Source organism: Corythoichthys intestinalis, chromosome 4, assembly GCF_030265065.1.
Source record: "Corythoichthys intestinalis isolate RoL2023-P3 chromosome 4, ASM3026506v1, whole genome shotgun sequence".
NCBI lineage: Eukaryota > Metazoa > Chordata > Actinopteri > Syngnathiformes > Syngnathidae > Corythoichthys > Corythoichthys intestinalis.
The window spans coordinates 2061669-2081697 of NC_080398.1; the positions used below are offsets into that span (position 1 = coordinate 2061669).

General features: G+C 39.1%; 1 protein-coding gene across 4 annotated transcripts in view; it reads left to right on the plus strand.

Annotated features, from left to right (window-relative positions):
- LOC130914315 (leucine-rich repeat and immunoglobulin-like domain-containing nogo receptor-interacting protein 1) overlaps window positions 1-20029 on the plus strand; it is a 59142-nt gene that overhangs the window by 33179 nt on the left and 5934 nt on the right. For 2 of the 4 annotated variants that reach the window (XM_057833387.1, XM_057833388.1), the window contains exons 2-3: window positions 8096-8212; window positions 8284-12440. In XM_057833387.1, coding sequence (XP_057689370.1) covers window positions 8296-10107 — 1812 coding nt within the window. In that variant the 5' untranslated portion in view covers window positions 8096-8212; window positions 8284-8295 and the 3' untranslated portion in view covers window positions 10108-12440. Of the gene's footprint in view, window positions 1-7572; window positions 8213-8283; window positions 12441-20029 lie in introns of those variants that run through there. The other 2 variants (XR_009062880.1, XM_057833389.1) reach the window with 2 other exon arrangements.

The window sequence follows — 20029 nt, forward strand, 5'->3', positions numbered from 1 at the left end:
CTTTGAGGAGGGTGGCAGGAACCCTGCCACACAAAAAAACTACAAATGTGCTGACTGCTTTACGGCCAACGTCACTTCTCCCTTTCTCCATTTATTATAAAGACGGAAGTCGATGCGTACACTTTCGCGCGAATTCTGCAAAGATGGCAGAGCAACAAGAGGCAAAAAGTTTTGTCTGAGGAGGAAAAAAAAGGTTAGGGCTACCAGGGTGTACAGAATAAACATTTGCCCGGCTTTCACTCGCTGGCATGACCCCCCCCCCCCAAATGGGGTGGGGTGAAGGCGTTAGCCACACTAAGCCACAAATTGCTACCCGTCATAGCTATCGTTTAGCCACAACTAGATTCATTACTTTATTACTATACATCCTTCACACAGCCGCTGGAAACAGAAATATTGTTTAATCCATCTGCAATCGACCGGGAGATTGATTTTTGATCGATTGATGATTTTACGACACTGCGGGTGTGCGTCGGTCCTGAGGGGAAACGCAGCCCTGGTCTTCATGGGAAACACAGTCTTCCATAAGGCAAAAAAAAAAAAGCAAAACTGAAAAATTACATAGTGTTGCTTTAACAATGAAAATGATAAAATATCCTCAGTTACACTGAGTTATCTGGATACAGCATCTCAATATCGATACTTGGATTCTTTTGACAATCCTACTCATGACATACAGCTTATTCAGTTCAAAGTTAAGGGAAATAGTAGTGGCTTATAGTGCAAAAATTACGGCAAATGCATGGCACATGGCGCTCTCCAGATGCCTGCCTCAAGGGGCCCATTGGAGGCCTCATGTGCACAGTTGGAGGCAACACTCTAATGGGTTTTAGCTCAAGAACTTGCATGGAAAACTCTTGAGAGTCAGCTTACACGCAGTGTCAGAGATGAATTTGCAAAGACTAAATAGCAAATGTGCCTCTCATTCAAACGCACTGGTGTATTGTGGGCAGCGGTTAAAGTGGGTTTTGACAGGTGGGGGAGTCACGTGGGAAAATTATGTACATGTATTCTCAAAAGGGAAATACTGACCGGATTAACAGGAAAAACACACATGGCAAGCTAACACAAAGAAACAGCATACTAAAAGCGTATAAGGCTCAGTAATAGTAGTAGAGGTTGGCATTGGGTGCATTGCGTGATGCATCCACAAGATGGAGCTGAGCTAAATGGAATGTCATGCCATGATTCAGCAATATTGATCTGTATATAAGGCGCATCGGATTATCATGTGCACTATCGGCTTTTGAGATATTTGAAGGCTTTCAGGTGCACCAAATACAGTGGTACCTCTACATACGAAGTTAATCCGTTCCAGGACCTGGTTTGTAAGTCGAAATGGTCGTATGTCGAGCAGGATTTTCCCATAGGAATACATTATAATTCCATTAATTCGTTCCACAGCCCAAAAACCTTCACTAAATGCTTAAAAAATACTGCTGGTACTATTACAAATGGCAATTACCCATAGCAAAACAAATAAATTATAAATCAAAATCGGATAATAATAATAATTCCTGTATTAATGTAACGAATCGGGTTCTAATGTGGCGGACGTTTTTTGCTGACCCTGAACGCACCGCGGGGCTGACGTGCCAGAGACGGACCGGTGAGCTTGAGTTTCACTTTCACTTTGAATGTTTTCTTGAGAACACCGTCAATTGCGGCAGACAGAAGGTGTTTTTGTTTTGAATAAGTTGTGAAATAAATGATAAAAACGTGGCGAAGTTGGCGATTTCTCTGGAGATGTTACCACAATAAGAATTGTCAGCTTAACTTATAAAGACTGGCGAACGATGGTCGGAGGAGGACCGTGGAGATGTATTGTTGAGCCTTTTCACGGATGCCCACCCTACGCTCATATTTTTCTGTCATTTGCATCTTCATTTAGAAGGTAAGCGTCAACTTTTTCCTTGTTTCACCACCTGTACCAACCTTTTCTGAAACCAGTGTTGATTTGTCACACAAGAAAATCCGCCGTGCATTCGTCTGCGGTGCTGCCATTGTCGTTGTATTTCGAGCATGTCGTCGGATGTAGAAACAAATGGCGAGTCAAATTTTACGTCGGATGTCGAAAAGTTCGTGTGTCAAAGCGATAGTATGTAGAGGTACCACTGTAGTATGGAAAATATGGTAATTATGAAGGCTCATTATGTATTAGTAGTAGAGATGTCCCGATCGATTGGCATCCAGATCGATTGGGTCCTATCACGTCATTTTCAAAGTATTGGAATCGGCAAAAAAATATCGGCCATGCCTTTTATTAATTTTTTTTTTAAATTAAATCGTTTCCTAATTGTATTTAACGTTACAGACATAATATGTTACACTCATCCAAAGTCTTTAGTTTAGGCTTAAGGTAGGGTTATCAAATTTATCCCGATAATGGCGTAATTAATTTTTCTAAAAATGTATCACGTTAAAATATTTAACGCAATTAATGCATGTACTGCACGACCCACTCACGCATTGTCGTGCTCAATCTGTAGTGGTGCCGTTTTACCTACATAGAGAGATAAAAGGCAGCGTAAAATTAGTAGAGTGAATTTTGGCAGCCTTTGGAGCTTTTTTTTAATTGGCTAAAGCCTTACAATCCCTCTCCCTATGATTAGAAATATCATGGCAAGCAATGTGGGGAGGCAAGGTAGCAATTGATCTTTTTCTTAACACCTTATGTTATTTCCCAAAGCAGAGAAGATTTATCAATTGGTAGCACTACGCAGAGTCATGGTTCCACTTCCCATCATGCATTTGGGCATGGCTACAGTATCATTAACTGAAAGCTCAACACATACACTAGATGGCAATATTTAGTCACAATATACAAAGTCACAAGTCTTTCTATCCGTGGATCCCTCCTCTCACAGAAAGAATGTTAATAATGTAAATGCCATCTTGAGGATTTATTGTCATAATAAACAAATACAGTACTTATGTACTGTATGTTGAATGTATATATTCGTCCGAGGTTTATTCATTTTTTTCTTAATGCATTGCCAAATGTATATGATCGGGAAAAATTATCGGGAATGATTGGAATTGAATCGGGAGCAAAAAAAAAAGCTATCGGATCGGGAAATATCGGGATCGGCAGATACTCAAACTCAAACGATCAGGATCGGATCGGGAGCAAAAAAACATGATCGGAACAACCGTAATTAGTATCCAACTTAGTCATTTTGATAGTAGGCTAATATAGCTAAGATCGATACATACAGTATGTGTTGCATTCATTATGAGGCTTTAAATTTTTTGCGGCTCCAGACATATTTGTTTGTTTGCTCCAATATGGCTCTTTCAACATTTTAGGTTGCCGAACCCGGACCTGATGAATTGTTGAACATTACAGAACCTCATCCAAGTAAAATTTACCTTTATTTACTTCCTTTGGCTTAAACGGCGTTTAGACTCCGACGGAAACATTCAGACTATAGATGATTCAAATGAATGAATGGTGGTTTGACTGACTTGGTAGATGCTGTGTGTTAAAGAAGGCGGGGCCAGCAGAGGGTGATGCTGCGCTCTGATTTGTTGAGCATATCAACACTTACATACAATGGCGGTTTCTGGCACGGTGCGGTTGGGCGGTCGCCCATGGTGGCAAATTGCTAGGGGCGCGTGCATTATGTACATGCGAGTAAGTGTCTACTATTATAATTGTCGCCCCTAGCATTGCAACGACGCCCCCTGCAGACTGCAGTTACCGTCTACACGCAACACCACAAGGAGAAGGAGGTGGGAGCGGTGATTGGATCAGTTAACAGGAGAGGCGTGCGAAATTTACGATTCTTAGATTATTCGTGATTCGGCCGTGGAAGATTCGAGGACGATTCACAAACATCCAAATTCCGATTATTGAATTATACCAGGTAAAGCGGAACTAAAACACAGTCGGCGCGGTCTTCGGGACGCAATGAGGAACGGACCAAGAGTAAATATCATGTTCAATTCATGCCGCTAGATAAAAAAAAACAATCATACCTGACTGCGGCCAACAGCCACTAAAAAGCAACGCCCAGTTGCTAGTTGCTGCAAACATACGGCTATTGTAGATATCACATATATGTAAAACTAGATGCAAAATGACAGACAACGGCGTTGTTAGAACATGTATAAGAGAACTAGATGCGAAATGACAGACTCGGCCACAATTAGTAAAGAGCCGCCATCTTAGAGCAGTAGACTTCTCGAGAAGGCTCTGTTTTAGCTAACCTAATTAACTTCTTATGTAAAAAAAAAAAAAAAACTCCTAAATCTGCAAAATCTTGACTGGAATCTATCTTTAAATGATGAAACATTTTTAAAACTTTGTTATGTCAAAAGTAGAAAGAAGGCAAATTATGGAAGAACGGGAGCAATTTTAACGTTAACGGTTGATTCACAACATTAAATTAATTGAATGTAGTTTAAAGCTGCTGATACAGAATGGAGACTTGAGTATTTTATTTACTGTTTTGAACTGTTAATTTGATACTAAAATAGTAGTTTGGTTTAGCCAGAGAGGATTTTTTAACAATTTTGGAACTAATGTACAAAACATTAAAAGAGGGGCAGCATCAATAATCAATTTATAATCGAATCGGAGCCTCTGAATCGTAATCAAATCGTTAGGTGCCCAAAGATTCCCACCTCTATTTAACAGTGTCACTCAATTAGGGTCTGTTAAGAATTCTTCAAGTCCTTTAACAGTTTAGCCGTTTCATGAATATACTTTCTATTTAGAGCGACTCTTATTTTGGAAACTGCTCGATTTTGTAGTTGATTTTTTTTTCTTTTATCTCAGACAATGTGTTTTAGGTTGTTTTATTTACCTGACATGTTTCAGCAACTACTTCCGCCTTCATCAGAGGATCGTGTTTTTATTTCCAGTTCTGTGTTTCCCGGTTCATGCGTCGGCTCATTCATTGATGATGTGAGTTTGCCTTGTAATGTGAATTAAAGGAGCAGCACATATATCATGAACATTCCTCACAGTGCTCGGTGGTTAGCTTGTTTTTTATCGGCTACGATTGTTAGCATCATATCAAAACACTCGTAATTTTGTAGTTGTTAGCTTGTTTTTTTTTTTAATCGGCTACGACTGTTGGAAACCATATAAAAAAAAAAATTAATGTGAGTGAATGCATTGTTCTGAAGGGATATAGCGTGTAAATGTTCACTATCGTTGGTTTATAGTTAAAATGATGTGGTTTAATGTTTAATAAGCCAAGCACATTAAGAGGTCTGTGAATGTTGACTCTACAGTATGTGTATATAAAACTAAAAATTTTAATTATTAAAAACAATATATGAATGATTAAATATTAAAAATATATAATAATGATTGCCAATATATATTTTTTAATAAGCAAAAATATTTTTTTTGCCCTATTAAGGCTTAAATGTCTTTAGTGTCCACATTTGAACCCTTGTCCTGCGAAGAGTTAAATAAGAGAATGTCATTCACTCAACATTTGGATTCTACCCGCTGTTTGCTGACTTTGACATTTAATCAGCAGAACGCTTGAAATTTGCATAATCAAACAACTAATATTATCATCAACTGAGCGGAGACATTAAACAGTAAATATCACATTTGTCTGCATTCAAAAGGAGGCCACTCTGACGTTTTGTAGTTCATCTTGTGGCTGATTAAAGCCATAAATGAAAAGGTTGCATGCAAATTTCACTTTTTGGTTTTAACAGTGTTGTTAATAATGACGTTAGAGTACAACGGCGTTATTTTTTTCAGTAGTGAGTAATCTAATTAATTACTTTTCTCATCTTGGCAACGCTGGTACCGTTACTGAAAGGCGTGCATTACTATGCGTTACTATGTTGGTTGAATGACGCGAGAAAAGTCTGAGAGAGACGGACTTACAGTGGGGCAAATAAGTATTTAGTCAAACACTATTTGTGCAAGTTCTCCCACTTGAAAATATTAGAGAGGCCTGTAATTGTCAACATGGGGAAACCTCAAACATGAGAGACAGAATGTGAAAAAAAAAACCAGAAAATCAAATTGTTTGATTTTTAAAGAATTTATTTGCAAATCATGGTGGAAAATAAGTATTTGGTCAATACCAAAAGTTCATCTCAATACCTTGTTATGTACCCTTTGTTGGCAAAAACGGAGGCCAAAGGTTTTCTGGAACTCTTCACAAGCTTTTCACACACTGTTGCTGGTATTTTGGCCCATTCCTCCATGCAGATCTTCTCTATAGCAGTGATGTTTTGGGGCTGTCGTTGGGCAACACGGACTTTCAACTCCCTCCTCACCCCGTGGCGTCAAAATGATAACAAGAACGGTGAGCAAAAATCCCAGAACCACACGGGGGGACCTAGTGAATGACCGACAGAGAGCTGGGACCACAGTAACAAAGGCTACTATCAGTAACACAATGCGCCGCCAGGGACTCAAATCCTGCACTGCCAGACGTGTCCCCCTGCTGAAGAAAGTACACGTCCAGGCCCGTCTGCGGTTCGCTAGAGAGCATTTAGATGAACCAGAAGAGGACTGGGAGAATGTCTTATGGTCAGATGAAACCAAACTAGAAGTTTTTGGTAGAAACACAGGTTCTCGTGTTTGGAGGAGAAAGAATACTCAATTGCACCATACCCACTGTGAAGCATGGGGGTGGAAACATCATGCTTTGGGGCTGTTTTTCTGCAAAAGGACCAAGATGACTGATCCGTGTAAAGTAAAGAATGAATGGGGCCTTGTATCGAGAGATTTTGAGTGAAAATCTCCTTAAATCAGCGAGGGCATTGAAGATGAGATGTGGCTGGGTCTTTCAGCATGACAATGATCCAAAACACACAGCCGGGGCAACAAAGGAGTGGCTTCATAAGAAGCATTTCAAGGTCCTGGAGTGGCCTAGCCAGTCTCCAGGTCTCAACCCCATAAACAATCTGTGCATGGAGTTGAAAGTCCGTGTTGCCCAACGACAGCCCCAAAACATCACTGCTCTAGAGGAGATCTGCATGGAGGAATGGGCCAAAATACCAGCAATAGTGTGTGAAAAACTTCTGAAGAGTTACAGAAAACGCTTGGCCTCCGTTATTGCCAACAAAGGGTACATAACAAAGTATTGAGATGAACTTTTGGTATAGACCAAATACTTATTTTCCACCATGATTTGCAATTAAATTCTTTAAGAATCAAACAATGTGATCTTCTGTTTTTCTTTTTTCACATTCTGTCTCTTATGGTTGAGGTTTACCCATGTTGACAATTACAGGCCTCTTTAATATTTTCAAGTGGGCGAACTTGCACAATTAGTGGTTGACTAAATACTTATTTGCCCCACTGTATATGGTCGGCTCAATGCACAGGAGATGAAGCACTAATGAATGAAATATATAGCTTTAACAAATAAACAAGGTAAAATTGTTGCTTAGATGTGTTTTGGAATAACACAAAATGCCTGATTAATATTACCGTATGGGCCCGAATATAAGACAGTGTTTTTTGCATTGAAATAAGACTGAAAAAGTGGGGGTCGTCTTATATTTGGGGTCTAGACATTATACCCTTTCACGACGCTAGATGGCGCCAGATATCATTGAAGCGATGTTCTGTCATGACAGATCTCAGCTACTCTTTGTAGTTTAACCAGTTAGCATTATTTTATTGCAATGTTTTTCTTTATTCAGATTTGTTTCAAGACTACAGTTACAGTTAGACCTCACTTTGATGGTTAATGCAGTTATTGCAATTTTGTTGTTTTACCACAATAGATTGGTTTATTTACATTTCAAAAACCAGAAGCCAATCATTTACGAATGGGATTGCACTTTAGTTTACATATTTAAATGTTCAGATATTAAGGTTTGAATGAGGCAAAATAACATTCCCTCAAATATATTGTTATAATCATTTCTTTCAAATGTACTGTAATTACTTTCTGTGTAAAAATTGGTGTTCAAAAGGTCTTTTTTCAAACTTGAGTCTTGAAAAAGAGGGGGTCATCTTATAATCAGGGCTGTCTTATATTCCGGCCAATATGGTATATCTCTCCTAATCACTATTCATGAAAGCTCAAAATAAGTGTTAGTTTTGTCAGTTGTTCAGTTTTTGGTGAAATTATTGAAGATATGCTTTTTTTATTTACAGCAGACTATGACAAAGGAGATACGAACTGGACCGGACTAGCACGAGACCACCAGACACGAGATTGACTCAAACTCCACTACAGCTGGTTATGATCCTGTGCACTCACGCACTTACACGGTAATTATGTTCAGAAGAAGTCAGTGAAATTTTTCTTGGAGTGTTCGACTGATTTGTAGTGTCTTTTTCAGAAAGGGGGCAAGATGTTTGTGGAGTCTGTGGTTCGATGGGCGGCGTGGGGCATCCTGATCCAGACGGGACTGGGCGTCACCGCAGGAGGTTGTCCTCCTCGCTGTTCGTGTCGGCCAGAAACGAAGGAAGTCATCTGCTCCGGCAAACATTTCACCTCCATCCCAGACGGCTTTTCTGGCGATGCGAGACGTGTGGATTTATCCTACAACAAGATTCGGACCGTGGGACGCCGCCAGTTCTATAACCTCCATGAACTTCAAGATCTGGACCTGAGTGAGAATATGATCTCTATGATCGAGGTGGAAGCTTTCCAAGGACTCCAGAATCTCAGGACGCTTCGGATTAAGAACAATCGACTGAAAATCCTCCCTGTTGGAGTTTTCTCCGGCCTGTCCGATCTACGGTTTTTGGATCTGAGCCAGAATGAGCTCCTCGTCTTCTTAGACTACACCTTCAGAGAAACGGTGAACCTGCAGACGCTGGATGCCGACGAGAACGACTTGGTGTTTGTCTCGCAGCGAGCTTTTTACGGTCTGCAGAGTTTGCAGGAGCTCCACATCGATCGCAGTAATTTGACTTCCATTCCTACTGAGGCGCTGTCTCAGCTCCAGAGCCTCACGTATCTCCGCATGCTCCGACTGACCATTTCCGCACTGCCCAACAACGCTTTCCGCCGCCTGCACCGGCTACGCACCCTCATCTTGGCGAACTGGCCATCATTGGACACGGTGGCTAGCAACAGCCTGGTCGGACTCAACCTGACCGCTTTGGTCATCAGCGGGTGCAACCTCAGCACGGTGCCGTACTCGGCTTTGCGGCACTTGGTTTACCTGCGCTTCCTGGATCTGTCCTACAACCCAATCACCGTTATTCAAGGTAATCTATTGCGGGACCTTGTCAGACTCCAGGAGTTGCACTTAGCTGGGGGGAACCTGCTGCGGATAGATCCTGGAGCCTTCAAGGGCCTCGCCTCACTCCGCATGCTCAACTTGACATCCAACCAGCTCACCACTTTCGAGGAAAACACGTTGCATTCGGTGGGGAACCTCCAGGTGCTGAGGTTAGACGGAAACCCTCTTTCCTGTGACTGCCGTCTGCTCTGGGTGGTCCGTCGGCGATTACGCTTGAACTTTGACGGACGTCAGCCCACGTGCTCATCCCCCGAGACGGTAAGGCAGCGAGAATTTAGAGACTTTTCCGAAAAAGAGCTGCCAAGACTGTTCACTTGCCGGCCCGCTCGGATCCTGGACCGTAGGCCCCAGGAGGCCAGAGTGGAGGACGGAACCACGGTTCTCTTCTCCTGCAAGGCCGAAGGGGATCCCGCTCCATCCATTACCTGGATCTCCTCCCACAAGAATGTGGTTACGCCGGTGGGAAGAATCAGAGTCCTACCCAACGGTACTCTAGAGGTGCGGTTTGCGCAGGTCCACGACAGCGGCATCTATCAGTGTCAGGCCAGCAACGCTGCTGGGAATGACAGCATATCAGTTGGCCTCTATGTGAAGGGAGGCTCGCGCAACCGGACCATCCCGTTCTTCACCGAAGAGGACTGGTCGGAGCCTCCGATCCCCCAAGCTACTAACTCTTCAGCCCAAATGGCCAAGCCATACCCCTTTGACGCAAAGACGCTGATCATCGCCACCACCATGGGTTTCCTATCCTTCCTCAGCTCGGTGGCCATTTGCTTTATTTTCATGTTCTTCTGGAGCCAAAGCAAAGGCCAAATCAAACACACAGCCACCATCGACTTTGTTCCTCGCTCCTCCATGGGTGGTGGAGGGGACGGCGGGGATGGCGGCAGGTTCACCATGAAACTTATCTAAAGTCAACTGCTACTATAGAAACATTTTCAGAGACAGTTTCTTGGACTTCCTCCAACTTAAAAGCAGGGGTTCTCAAACTCATTGACTGCCATTGACAGTGCTAGGCTTAAGCTGTAATATTATGGAATTGGAAGTCAAAGTAAACTGAAAAATTCTATTCAATTCACAAAATAAGATGTATTATCTGAGAAAATACACATTTTAATCTATTCAAAAAAGCACTTACCGTATTGGCCCGAATATAAGACAGTGTTTTTTGCATTGAAATTAGACTGAAAAAGAGGGAGGTCGTCTTATATTTGGGCCAATACATGTAGTATTGTAGTATCCAGTATATGGTACTACAGGATAAAGGCTGCCCTCTAATGGCTAAGTCAGAACCTAGAGGCAACACAGGCACCAATAAACCCATGTGATGTGTGTGCTTGCCTTCTTTTGGCAAATTCTTAACCTACAGAAGGCTGCCCTCTACTGGTTTTGGCTTCTAACTCCAATTCCGCAATTAGTGAATCAGCCCTGATACAAAAAATAAAATAAAAAATTAAGCTTCGAGGACCGGTGCGTATACATACACCCGTAGAATATACCTACCAAATTTCATTGTGATCTGTCCACTAATGAGAACGGAATGACCCAAAATGATGGTGTACACTAGGGCTGTCATAATTATCGCGTTAACGGGCGGTAATTAATTTTTTAAATTAATCACGTTAAAATATTTGACGCATTTAACGCACATGCCCCGCTCAAACAGATTAAAATGACAGCAGAGTGTAACGTCTGCTTGTTACTTGTTTTTTGGTGTTTAGCGCCCTCTGCTGGCGCTTGGGTCCAACTGATTGACATCAACAATGGCGAGCTATTAGTATATTTTTTGATTGAAAATTTTACAAATTTTAATAAAACGAAAACACTAAGAGGGGTTTTAATTAGAGATGTCGATCGGGTCCGATCACTTCATTTTCAAAGTATCGGAATCGGCAAAAAAATATCGGCCATGCCTTTTTTTAATATATAAATATTTGTTAATTAAATCATTTTCTAATTGTATTTAACGTTACAGACATAATATGTTACACTTATCCGGTCTTTAGTTTAGGCTTAAGGTAGGGTTATCAAATTTATCCCAATAACGGCGGTAATTATTTTTTTAATAAATGTATCACATTAAAATATTTAAAGCATTTAATGCATGCGCTGCACGACCGACTCACGCATTGTGACGCTCCATCTGTAATGGCGCCGTTTTGCCAATATAGAGAGCTAAAAGGCAGCGTAACATGAGTAGCGTGAATTTTGGCAGCATTAGGAGCCTTATTTTAATTGGCTAAAGCCTTACAATCCCTCTCCCTATGATTAGAAATATCATAGGAAGCAATGTAGGGAATCAAGGTAGCAATTGATCTTTTTCTTGACACCTATATCTCAGCGCAGAGAAGATATATGAATTGGTAGCACTACCCACAGTCGTGGTTTCACTTGTCATGGTTCCACTTCCCATCATGCATTGGGCATGGCCTTCAGTATCATTTACTGAAAGCTCAACAAATACACTAGATGGGAATATTTAGTCACAATATACAAAGTCACAAGTCTTTCTATCCGTGGATCCCTCTCACAGAAAGAATGTTAATAATGTAAATGCCATCTTGAGGATTTATTGTCATAATAAATACATTACTTATGTACTGTATGTTGAATGTATATATTCGTCCGAGTTTTAGTCTTTTTTTTCTTAATGCATTGCCAAAATGTATATGATCGGGAAAAATTATCGGGAATGATTGGAATTGAATCGTGAGCAAAAAAAAAACAATCGGATCGGGAAATATCGGGATCGGCAGATACTCCAACTAAAATGATTGGGATCGGATCGGGAGCAAAAAAACATGATCGGAACAACCCTAGTTTTAATATAACATTTCTATAACTTGTACTAACATTTATCTTTCTATCCATGGATCGCTTTAAGAGAATGTTAATAATGTTAAAGCCATCTTGTTGATTTATTGTTATAATAAACAAATACAGTACTTATCTACTATATGTTGAATGTATATATCCGTCTTGTGTCTTTCCATTCCAACAATCATTTACAGAAAAATTTGGCATATTTTATAGATGGTTTGAATTGAGATTAATTACGATTAATTAGTTTTTAAGCTGTAATTAACTCGATTAAAAATTTTAATCGTTTGACAGCCCTAGTGTACACACCAACAACAAAAAAGAGTGGTGACTTGACAGTCCCTTCAGCCTGTAACTATAATAATAATAATGAAAATAATATTTATAGTATTGTACTATGCATAATATATTAATTAATTAATGAACTAATAAAACATTTTTGTGGGAGGGTTGGCAGCGAATGAACGAACGTTCATTCGCTGCCACCCTCCCACTTCATATGGGTTGGATGTCCACTAGAAATAAACATTGAAATTCACATCAGAGAATGATTGGAAGCCTATCATTACATTCTGTGGATCGGCCATCTTGCGGCATCAACAGAATTGATGAGAAATAATGGACTCCAGTTTGAGAACCGCTGCTTATTTTAATCCATCGAACATTACACCATGCTCAACATGTGTAACTTAGCTGCTTGTCATCAACATCCAGTTACGATTAACAAAAAAAGTGCTTGCTTCAGCTTCTATTTTGTAAGATTTTCATTGCCAACACGAGTAGACTCGCTCACTGTGAACGCTAGTCAGATAAACGCAATAAATAGGTAGCAACAATTAGCTATCGGTAGCAGCTCGGACGCTTCATGTACATATGAATGTGCCCTTTACCATTTGATGCTTAACCAGGTCTTTTCTTATTTTGTTATGACACTCTTTTTGTTTTTATAAGCAAGAAACCATGCATTACTTTTGATTTTGTACCTGCGTCACACTGGTGAATATGTGCCTCACTTTCTTCTTTTGGGATGAGAATAAGCTCCTGAGTGTCACATTGTTGTAAATATGTAGGTCAAGAACGTTTGAAAGTGGATGCTAGGTTATTTTTGTGGGCCTAATAGCATAATTACTGAAGTTGTTTTTACATTACTGGATATATATCAATAGAAATGCCAATATGCTAGCTTAAAATGTGTTTTCTAGATGTTGGTGTTGATTCAGGCAAATAACCATTTTCAAAAACAACTTGAGCAATTATGCTATTAAGCTAACATTTTCTCATTAGTCTCACAATTACTTTTGATGTGTGACAACTAATAAATGCTTTAAAATTGAACAAGTGCTGTTGTTTTTTCCTTATTCTCTTTTATTTTTACATGATCGTGAAATTATTTCAAATTTGAAGAATCCCACACTAATATAAAAAAGCTCCTTGACATCCTTGTAAACTGGCAATTGCCACACTGTGCTAGAAATAACTTGGATTCAGCTAAATTGTGACATCACAGTGTATAAAGGACCAACGCTGCCCAAAAAATAATAAATAAATAAATGGATAAATAAATACCGTATTGGCCCGAATATAAGACGGTGTTTTTTGCATTGAAATAAGACTGAAAAAGAGGGGGCCGTCTTATATTCATGGTCTAGACCAGCGGTCTCAAACCGACTCCACAAAGGGCCGCAGTGGGTCCTGGTTTTTGTTCCAACAGATCCAGCACAAACAGTTCAACCAATGAGGTTTCTACTAACATAAGCAGCACCTGATTGCAATCAACTGATTACACTTGTAAGAAACCAGATTGGTGAAAAGGTATTTGTCTCGTTTGGTTGGAATGAAATCCAGTACCCCCTGCGGCCCTTTGAGGACCGGTTTGAGACCACTGGTCTAGACATTATACCTATTCACGATGCTAGATGGCGCCGGATATCATTGAAGTGATGTTCTGTCATGACAGATCTCAGCTACTCTCCCCATTCACGACGCTAGATGGTGCCAGATATCATTGAAGCGATGTTCTGTCATGACAGATCTCAGCTACTCTCAAGTTTAACCAGTTTGCATTATTTTATTGCTGTTTTTCCTTATTCAGATTTTTTCATGACTACAGTTACAGTTAGACTTCACTTGGTTAATGCAGTTATTGCAATTTTGTTGTTTTATCACAATAGATCATTCTGATGTTTACAACAATAAGCTAACTTGCATAGCAAAAGTAGGCTAGCTTGAATGCTATATAATGCTAATGTTTACAACAATAGGCTTACTTGCATAGCAAAAGTCTGCTAGCTGAAATGCTATACAGTGCCTTGCAAAAGTTTTCGGTCCCCTTGAATCTTGCAACCTTTCGCCACATTTCAGGCTTCAAACATAAAGACATGAAATTTAATTTTTTTGTCAAGAATCAACAACAAGTGGGACATACTCGTGAAGTGGAACAACATTTATTGGATAATTTAAACTTTTTTAACAAATAAAAAACTGAAAAGTGGGGCGTGCAATATTATTCGGCCCCTTTACTTTCAGTGCAGCAAACTCACTCCAGAAGTTCAGGGAGGATCTCTGAATGATCCAATGTTGTCCTAAATGACCGATGATGATAAATAGAATCCACCTGTGTGTAATCAAGTTGCCGTATAAATGCACCTGCTCTGTGATACTCTCAGGGTTCTGTTTAAAGTGCAGAGAGCATTATGAAAACCAAGGAACACACCAGGCAGGTCTGAGATACTGTTGTGGAGAAGTTTAAAGACCTGAGACTGGGACGGAGATTTATCTTCCAACAGGACAATGATCCAAAACATAAAGCCAAATCTACAATGGAATGGTTCAAATATAGACGTATCCAGGTGTTAGAATGGCCAAGTCAAAGTCCAGACCTGAATCCAATCAAGAATCTGTGGAAAGAGCTGAAGACTGCTGTTCACAAACACTCTCCATCCAACCTCACTGAGCTCGAGCTGTTTTGCAAGGAAGAATGGGCAAGAATGTCAGTCTCTCGATGTGCAAAACTGATAGAAACATACCCCAAGCGACTTGCAGCTGTAATTGGAGCAAAAGGTGGCGCTACAAAGTATTAACGCAAGGGGGCCGAATAATATTGCACGCCCCACTTTTCAGTTTTTTATTTTTTTAAAAAGTTTAAATTATCCAATAAATTTTGTTCCACTTCACGATTGTGTCCCACTTGTTGTTGATTCTTGACAAAAAAATAAAATTTTATATCTTTATGTTTGAAGCCTGAAATGTGGCGAAAGGTTGCAAGGTTCAAGGGGGCCGAATACTTTTGCAAGGCACTGTATAATGGTAATCCGCTATCTGAAAAGCTATATAATGCTTATGTTTACCAGATTGCTTCAATTGATTATATTCCTGTGGATGTCGGTTTACGGGCTACATATATTTCTTTTTTTCCCCAATTAACTTTCTTACTTATTTTGTAATTATTTTTAATCTTTTTTTTATTTATAGCCGGATTCCTACTTTTATTTATTTAATTTTTAAATTTGGTCCTCCATGACAGTAGGCTAAAAGTACATTAACCCAAGTGTAAGAAAATATTTTCGAGGATAATTGTGTAACAAAATATTTACTGTTCATTTTCAGACTTTCGATTTATACTCCAGTTCGATTTATAGTCCAGAAAATAAGTGAAAATGTAGAAAAGCCTCACTTTATTTTTTAAAATATGATTATAAGCTGATTCTTGAGTCTCCCACCAGTGTTTCCTGCCTTGGCTTCTTGTTGTTATCCAACAACAGATCCAAAAACGAAACAAAGAATCACATCTAATCATCTTAAAAGCAAATCTTCACGCAGTATGATGTTTGTGTTGTTAGCGACAAAGAGAAGAAGCGTACAAGCTTACATAACCAAAGCACTTAATCTGCACTCCCAGGACTTGCAATAGAGACACAAAGTGGCCTGCTTGGAAGACAATGCAACTGTGTGGATTACATGCGCACCTGCAAATGCTTTAGTAGGTGTTTCTGTAACATTTCTTCACACAAATGCACTTTAAAGGGGAGATATTACGTAAAATTGACGTTTTAATCTCTGAGTGAGACTTTCTGCACTTCTATTGCATCAAAAGGTGCCTTTGTATGTCAACACATTCACGGACTTGTCTGTCTGATGAAGTATTAAGGTCGAACAAAGAAAGAAAAAAATAGGTCTACGAGAATTTAGATCTTAGTCGTAATATTATAAGTCACATGTTATACTACTACGACAAATGACAATATTTCAAGAAAAAAGTTATAATATCACGAAACAAAGTCAGAATACAACATAATTTTGTGTAATTATAAGAATGAATTCATACATTGTAATCAGTGTTGTTTTTGCAGCCCTTTTAATTTTTGTCTTAAGTCTTCTGGAAGAAAATACTTTTTAGTCTTGGTCATATGTTAACAGAGCCTCTAAAGGGACATAGACAGAAATAAAATAAAATTGAGCAAACTATCTGGTAGACATTAGATTTAGATAGCATTTAGGCTAACGGACTTTCGCTATGCAAGTTAACCAATTTTTATAAACATTAGTGTTATGTAGCATTTAAGATAGCGGAAGTTTGCTATGCAAGTTAGCCAACTGTTATAAACATTAGCATTATATAGCATTTAAGCTCACGGACATTTGCTATGCAAGTTAGCCAATTGCAACAATAGTAAAATAAATTCAAGCAATCTGGCGCGGACCATAAACAATCTCCGCTATCTTAAATGTTATCTAATGCTATTGTTTACAACAATTGGCTAACTTGCATAGCAAAAGTACGCTATCTTAAATGCTATATAATGCTAATGTTTACAACAATTGGCTAGCTTGCATAGCAAAAGTACGCTATCTTAAATGCTATATAATGCCAATGTTTAAAGATAGTTCAATAGCGTACCGCAAAATGCTATTTTTGGACCGCAAGACTGCGTGTCGTCACTATCGTAAACCAGAAGGGGGCCAACATAGAAGCCCGCTCGCATACAACCCATGCTAGTACTGCTTGTTTTCTGCCAGTAATCTTTCAAAAAAGAACACGCCAAGTAAACACTGCTGCTATGGTACTTGTAGAAACGACTCTAGACATTACGACCGTCCACATATGAAGGATGTTTTCTTCATACGTTTCCCGAAGCCAAAAACTCAAGAGGGAAAAAATGTAAAATATGGAGCAACTTGTGCAGACGTCCAAAACACCAGTTTAACGCCAGCAAGGTGAAACCATTCACCTTCATATGCAGTGAACATTTTGTTGGGATTGATCCATTGTCTGCCACAGCCTGCTTCAAAGAGGTAAGCCATTTCGATGTTTTTACTTATTTTGTAGCGTGGCTTTTGCCGTGCTGCTTCTGTGTGACAATGAATAACTGGGGGGGAAAAAAAAAAAAAAATATATATATATATATATATATATATATATATATACACAGTGGGGAGAACAAGTATTTGATACACTGCCAATGGGTTTTCCCATTATATATATATATATATATATATATATATATATATATATATATATATATATATATATATATATATATATATATATATATATATATATATATGAGGGCTGTCAAACGATAAAATTTTTAATCGAGTTAATCACAGCTTAAAAATTAATTAATCGTAATGAATCACAATTCAAACCATCTCCAAAATATGCCATATTAAGATAAGACACAAGACGGATATATATATTCAACATACTGTACATAAGTACTGTATTTTTTTATCATAACAATAAATCAACAAGATGGTATTAACATTATTGACATTCTGTTAAAGCGATCCATGGATGGAAAGACTTGTAGTTCTTAAAAGATAAATGTTAGTACAAGTTATATACATTTTATATTAAAAACCCTCTTAATGTTTTCATTTTAATAAAATTTGTAAAATTTTCAAACAAAAAATAAACTAGTAGCTTGCCATTGTTGATGTCAATAATTACATAATGCTCATGAATGGTGCTCAAACCCATAAAATCAGCCGCACCCAAGCACCAGCAGAGGGCGACAAAACACAAAAAAACCCAAGTAACAAATGGACATGACACTGTCATTTTAATCTGTTTGAGCGGGGCATGTGCGTTAATTGCGTCAAATATTTTAACGTGATTAATTTAAAAAATTAAATACCGCCTGTTAACGCGATAATTTTGACAGCCCTAATATATATATATATATATATATATATATATTTATATCACAACAGTCATGTTGGCCTATTTTTCTAAAATACGAATATTTAAATAAATTAGCCAGTGTGAAGTGTGAATAAATTAATAGAATTGAGATTTGTTATTAATAAAAAAAATTCAAAGTGTTCGTTGGCTGTCGCTGAGGATCATTTGCGATTGCTACACAAAAATAGTAATATAAATAACCCCCAAGAATGGTCAGAGACATAAGACAACCAGAGGATATAATATATAAGAAAGACAGGGCATATGGTGGTAATGTCTTTGTCAGTGGCGTTAGGCAATGCACACAGGAAAAAGGTGTCGATATACAGTGCCTTGCAAAAGTATTCGGCCCCCTTGAATCTTGCAACCTTTCGCCACATTTCAGGCTTCAAACATAAAGATATGAAATTTAATTTTTTTGTCAAGAATCAACAACAAGTGGGACACAATCGTGAAGTGGAACAACATTTATTGGATAATTTAAACTTTTTTAACAAATAAAAAACTGAAAAGTGGGGCGTGCAATATTATTCGGCCCCTTTACTTTCAGTGCAGCAAACTCACTCCAGAAGTTCAGTGAGGATCTCTGAATGATCCAATGTTGTCCTAAATGACCGATGATGATAAATAGAATCCACCTGTGTGTAATCAAGTCTCCGTATAAATGCACCTGCTCTGTGATAGTCTCAGGGTTCTGTTTAAAGTGCAGAGAGCATTATGAAAACCAAGGAACACACCAGGCAGGTCCGAGATACTGTTGTGGAGAAGTTTAAAGCCGGATTTGGATACAAAAAGATTTCCCAAGCTTTAAACATCTCAAGGAGCACTGTGCAAGCCATCATATTGAAATGGAAGGAGCATCAGACCACTGCAAATCTACCAAGACCCGGCCGCCCTTCCAAACTTTCTTCTCAAACAAGGAGAAAACTGATCAGAGATGCAGCCAAGAGGCCCATGATCACTCTGGATGAACTGCAGAGATCTACAGCTGAGGTGGGAGAGTCTGTCCATAGGACAACAATCAGTCGTACACTGCACAAATCTGGCCTTTATGGAAGAGTGGCAAGAAGAAAGCCATTTCTCAAAGATATCCATAAAAAGTCTTGTTTAAAGTTTGCCACAAGCCACCTGGGAGACACACCAAACATGTGGAAGAAGGTGCTCTGGTCAGATGAAACCAAAATGGAACTTTTTGGCCACAATGCAAAACGATATGTTTGGCGTAAAAGCAACACAGCTCATCACCCTGAACACACCATCCCCACTGTCAAACATCGTGGTGGCAGCATCATGGTTTGGGCCTTCTTTTCTTCAGCAGGGACAGAGAAGATGGTTAAAATTGACGGGAAGATGGATGCAGCCAAATACAGGAACATTCTGGAAGAAAACCTGTTGGTATCTGCACAAGACCTGAGACTGGGACGGAGATTTATCTTCCAACAGGACAATGATCCAAAACATAAAGCCAAATCTACAATGGAATGGTTAAAAAATAAATGTATCCAGGTGTTAGAATGGCTAAGTCAAAGTCCAGACCTGAATCCAATCGAGAATCTGTGGAAAGAGCTGAAGACTGCTGTTCACAAACACTTTCCATCCAACCTCACTGAGCTCGAGCTGTTTTGCAAGGAAGAATGGGCAAGAATGTCAGTCTCTCGATGTGCAAAACTGATAGAAACATACCCCAAGCGACTTGCAGCTGTAATTGGAGCAAAAGGTGGCGCTACAAAGTATTAATGCAAGGGGTCCGAATAATATTGCACGCCCCACTTTTCAGTTTTTTATTTGTTAAAAAAGTTTAAATTATCCAATAAATTTTGTTCCACTTCA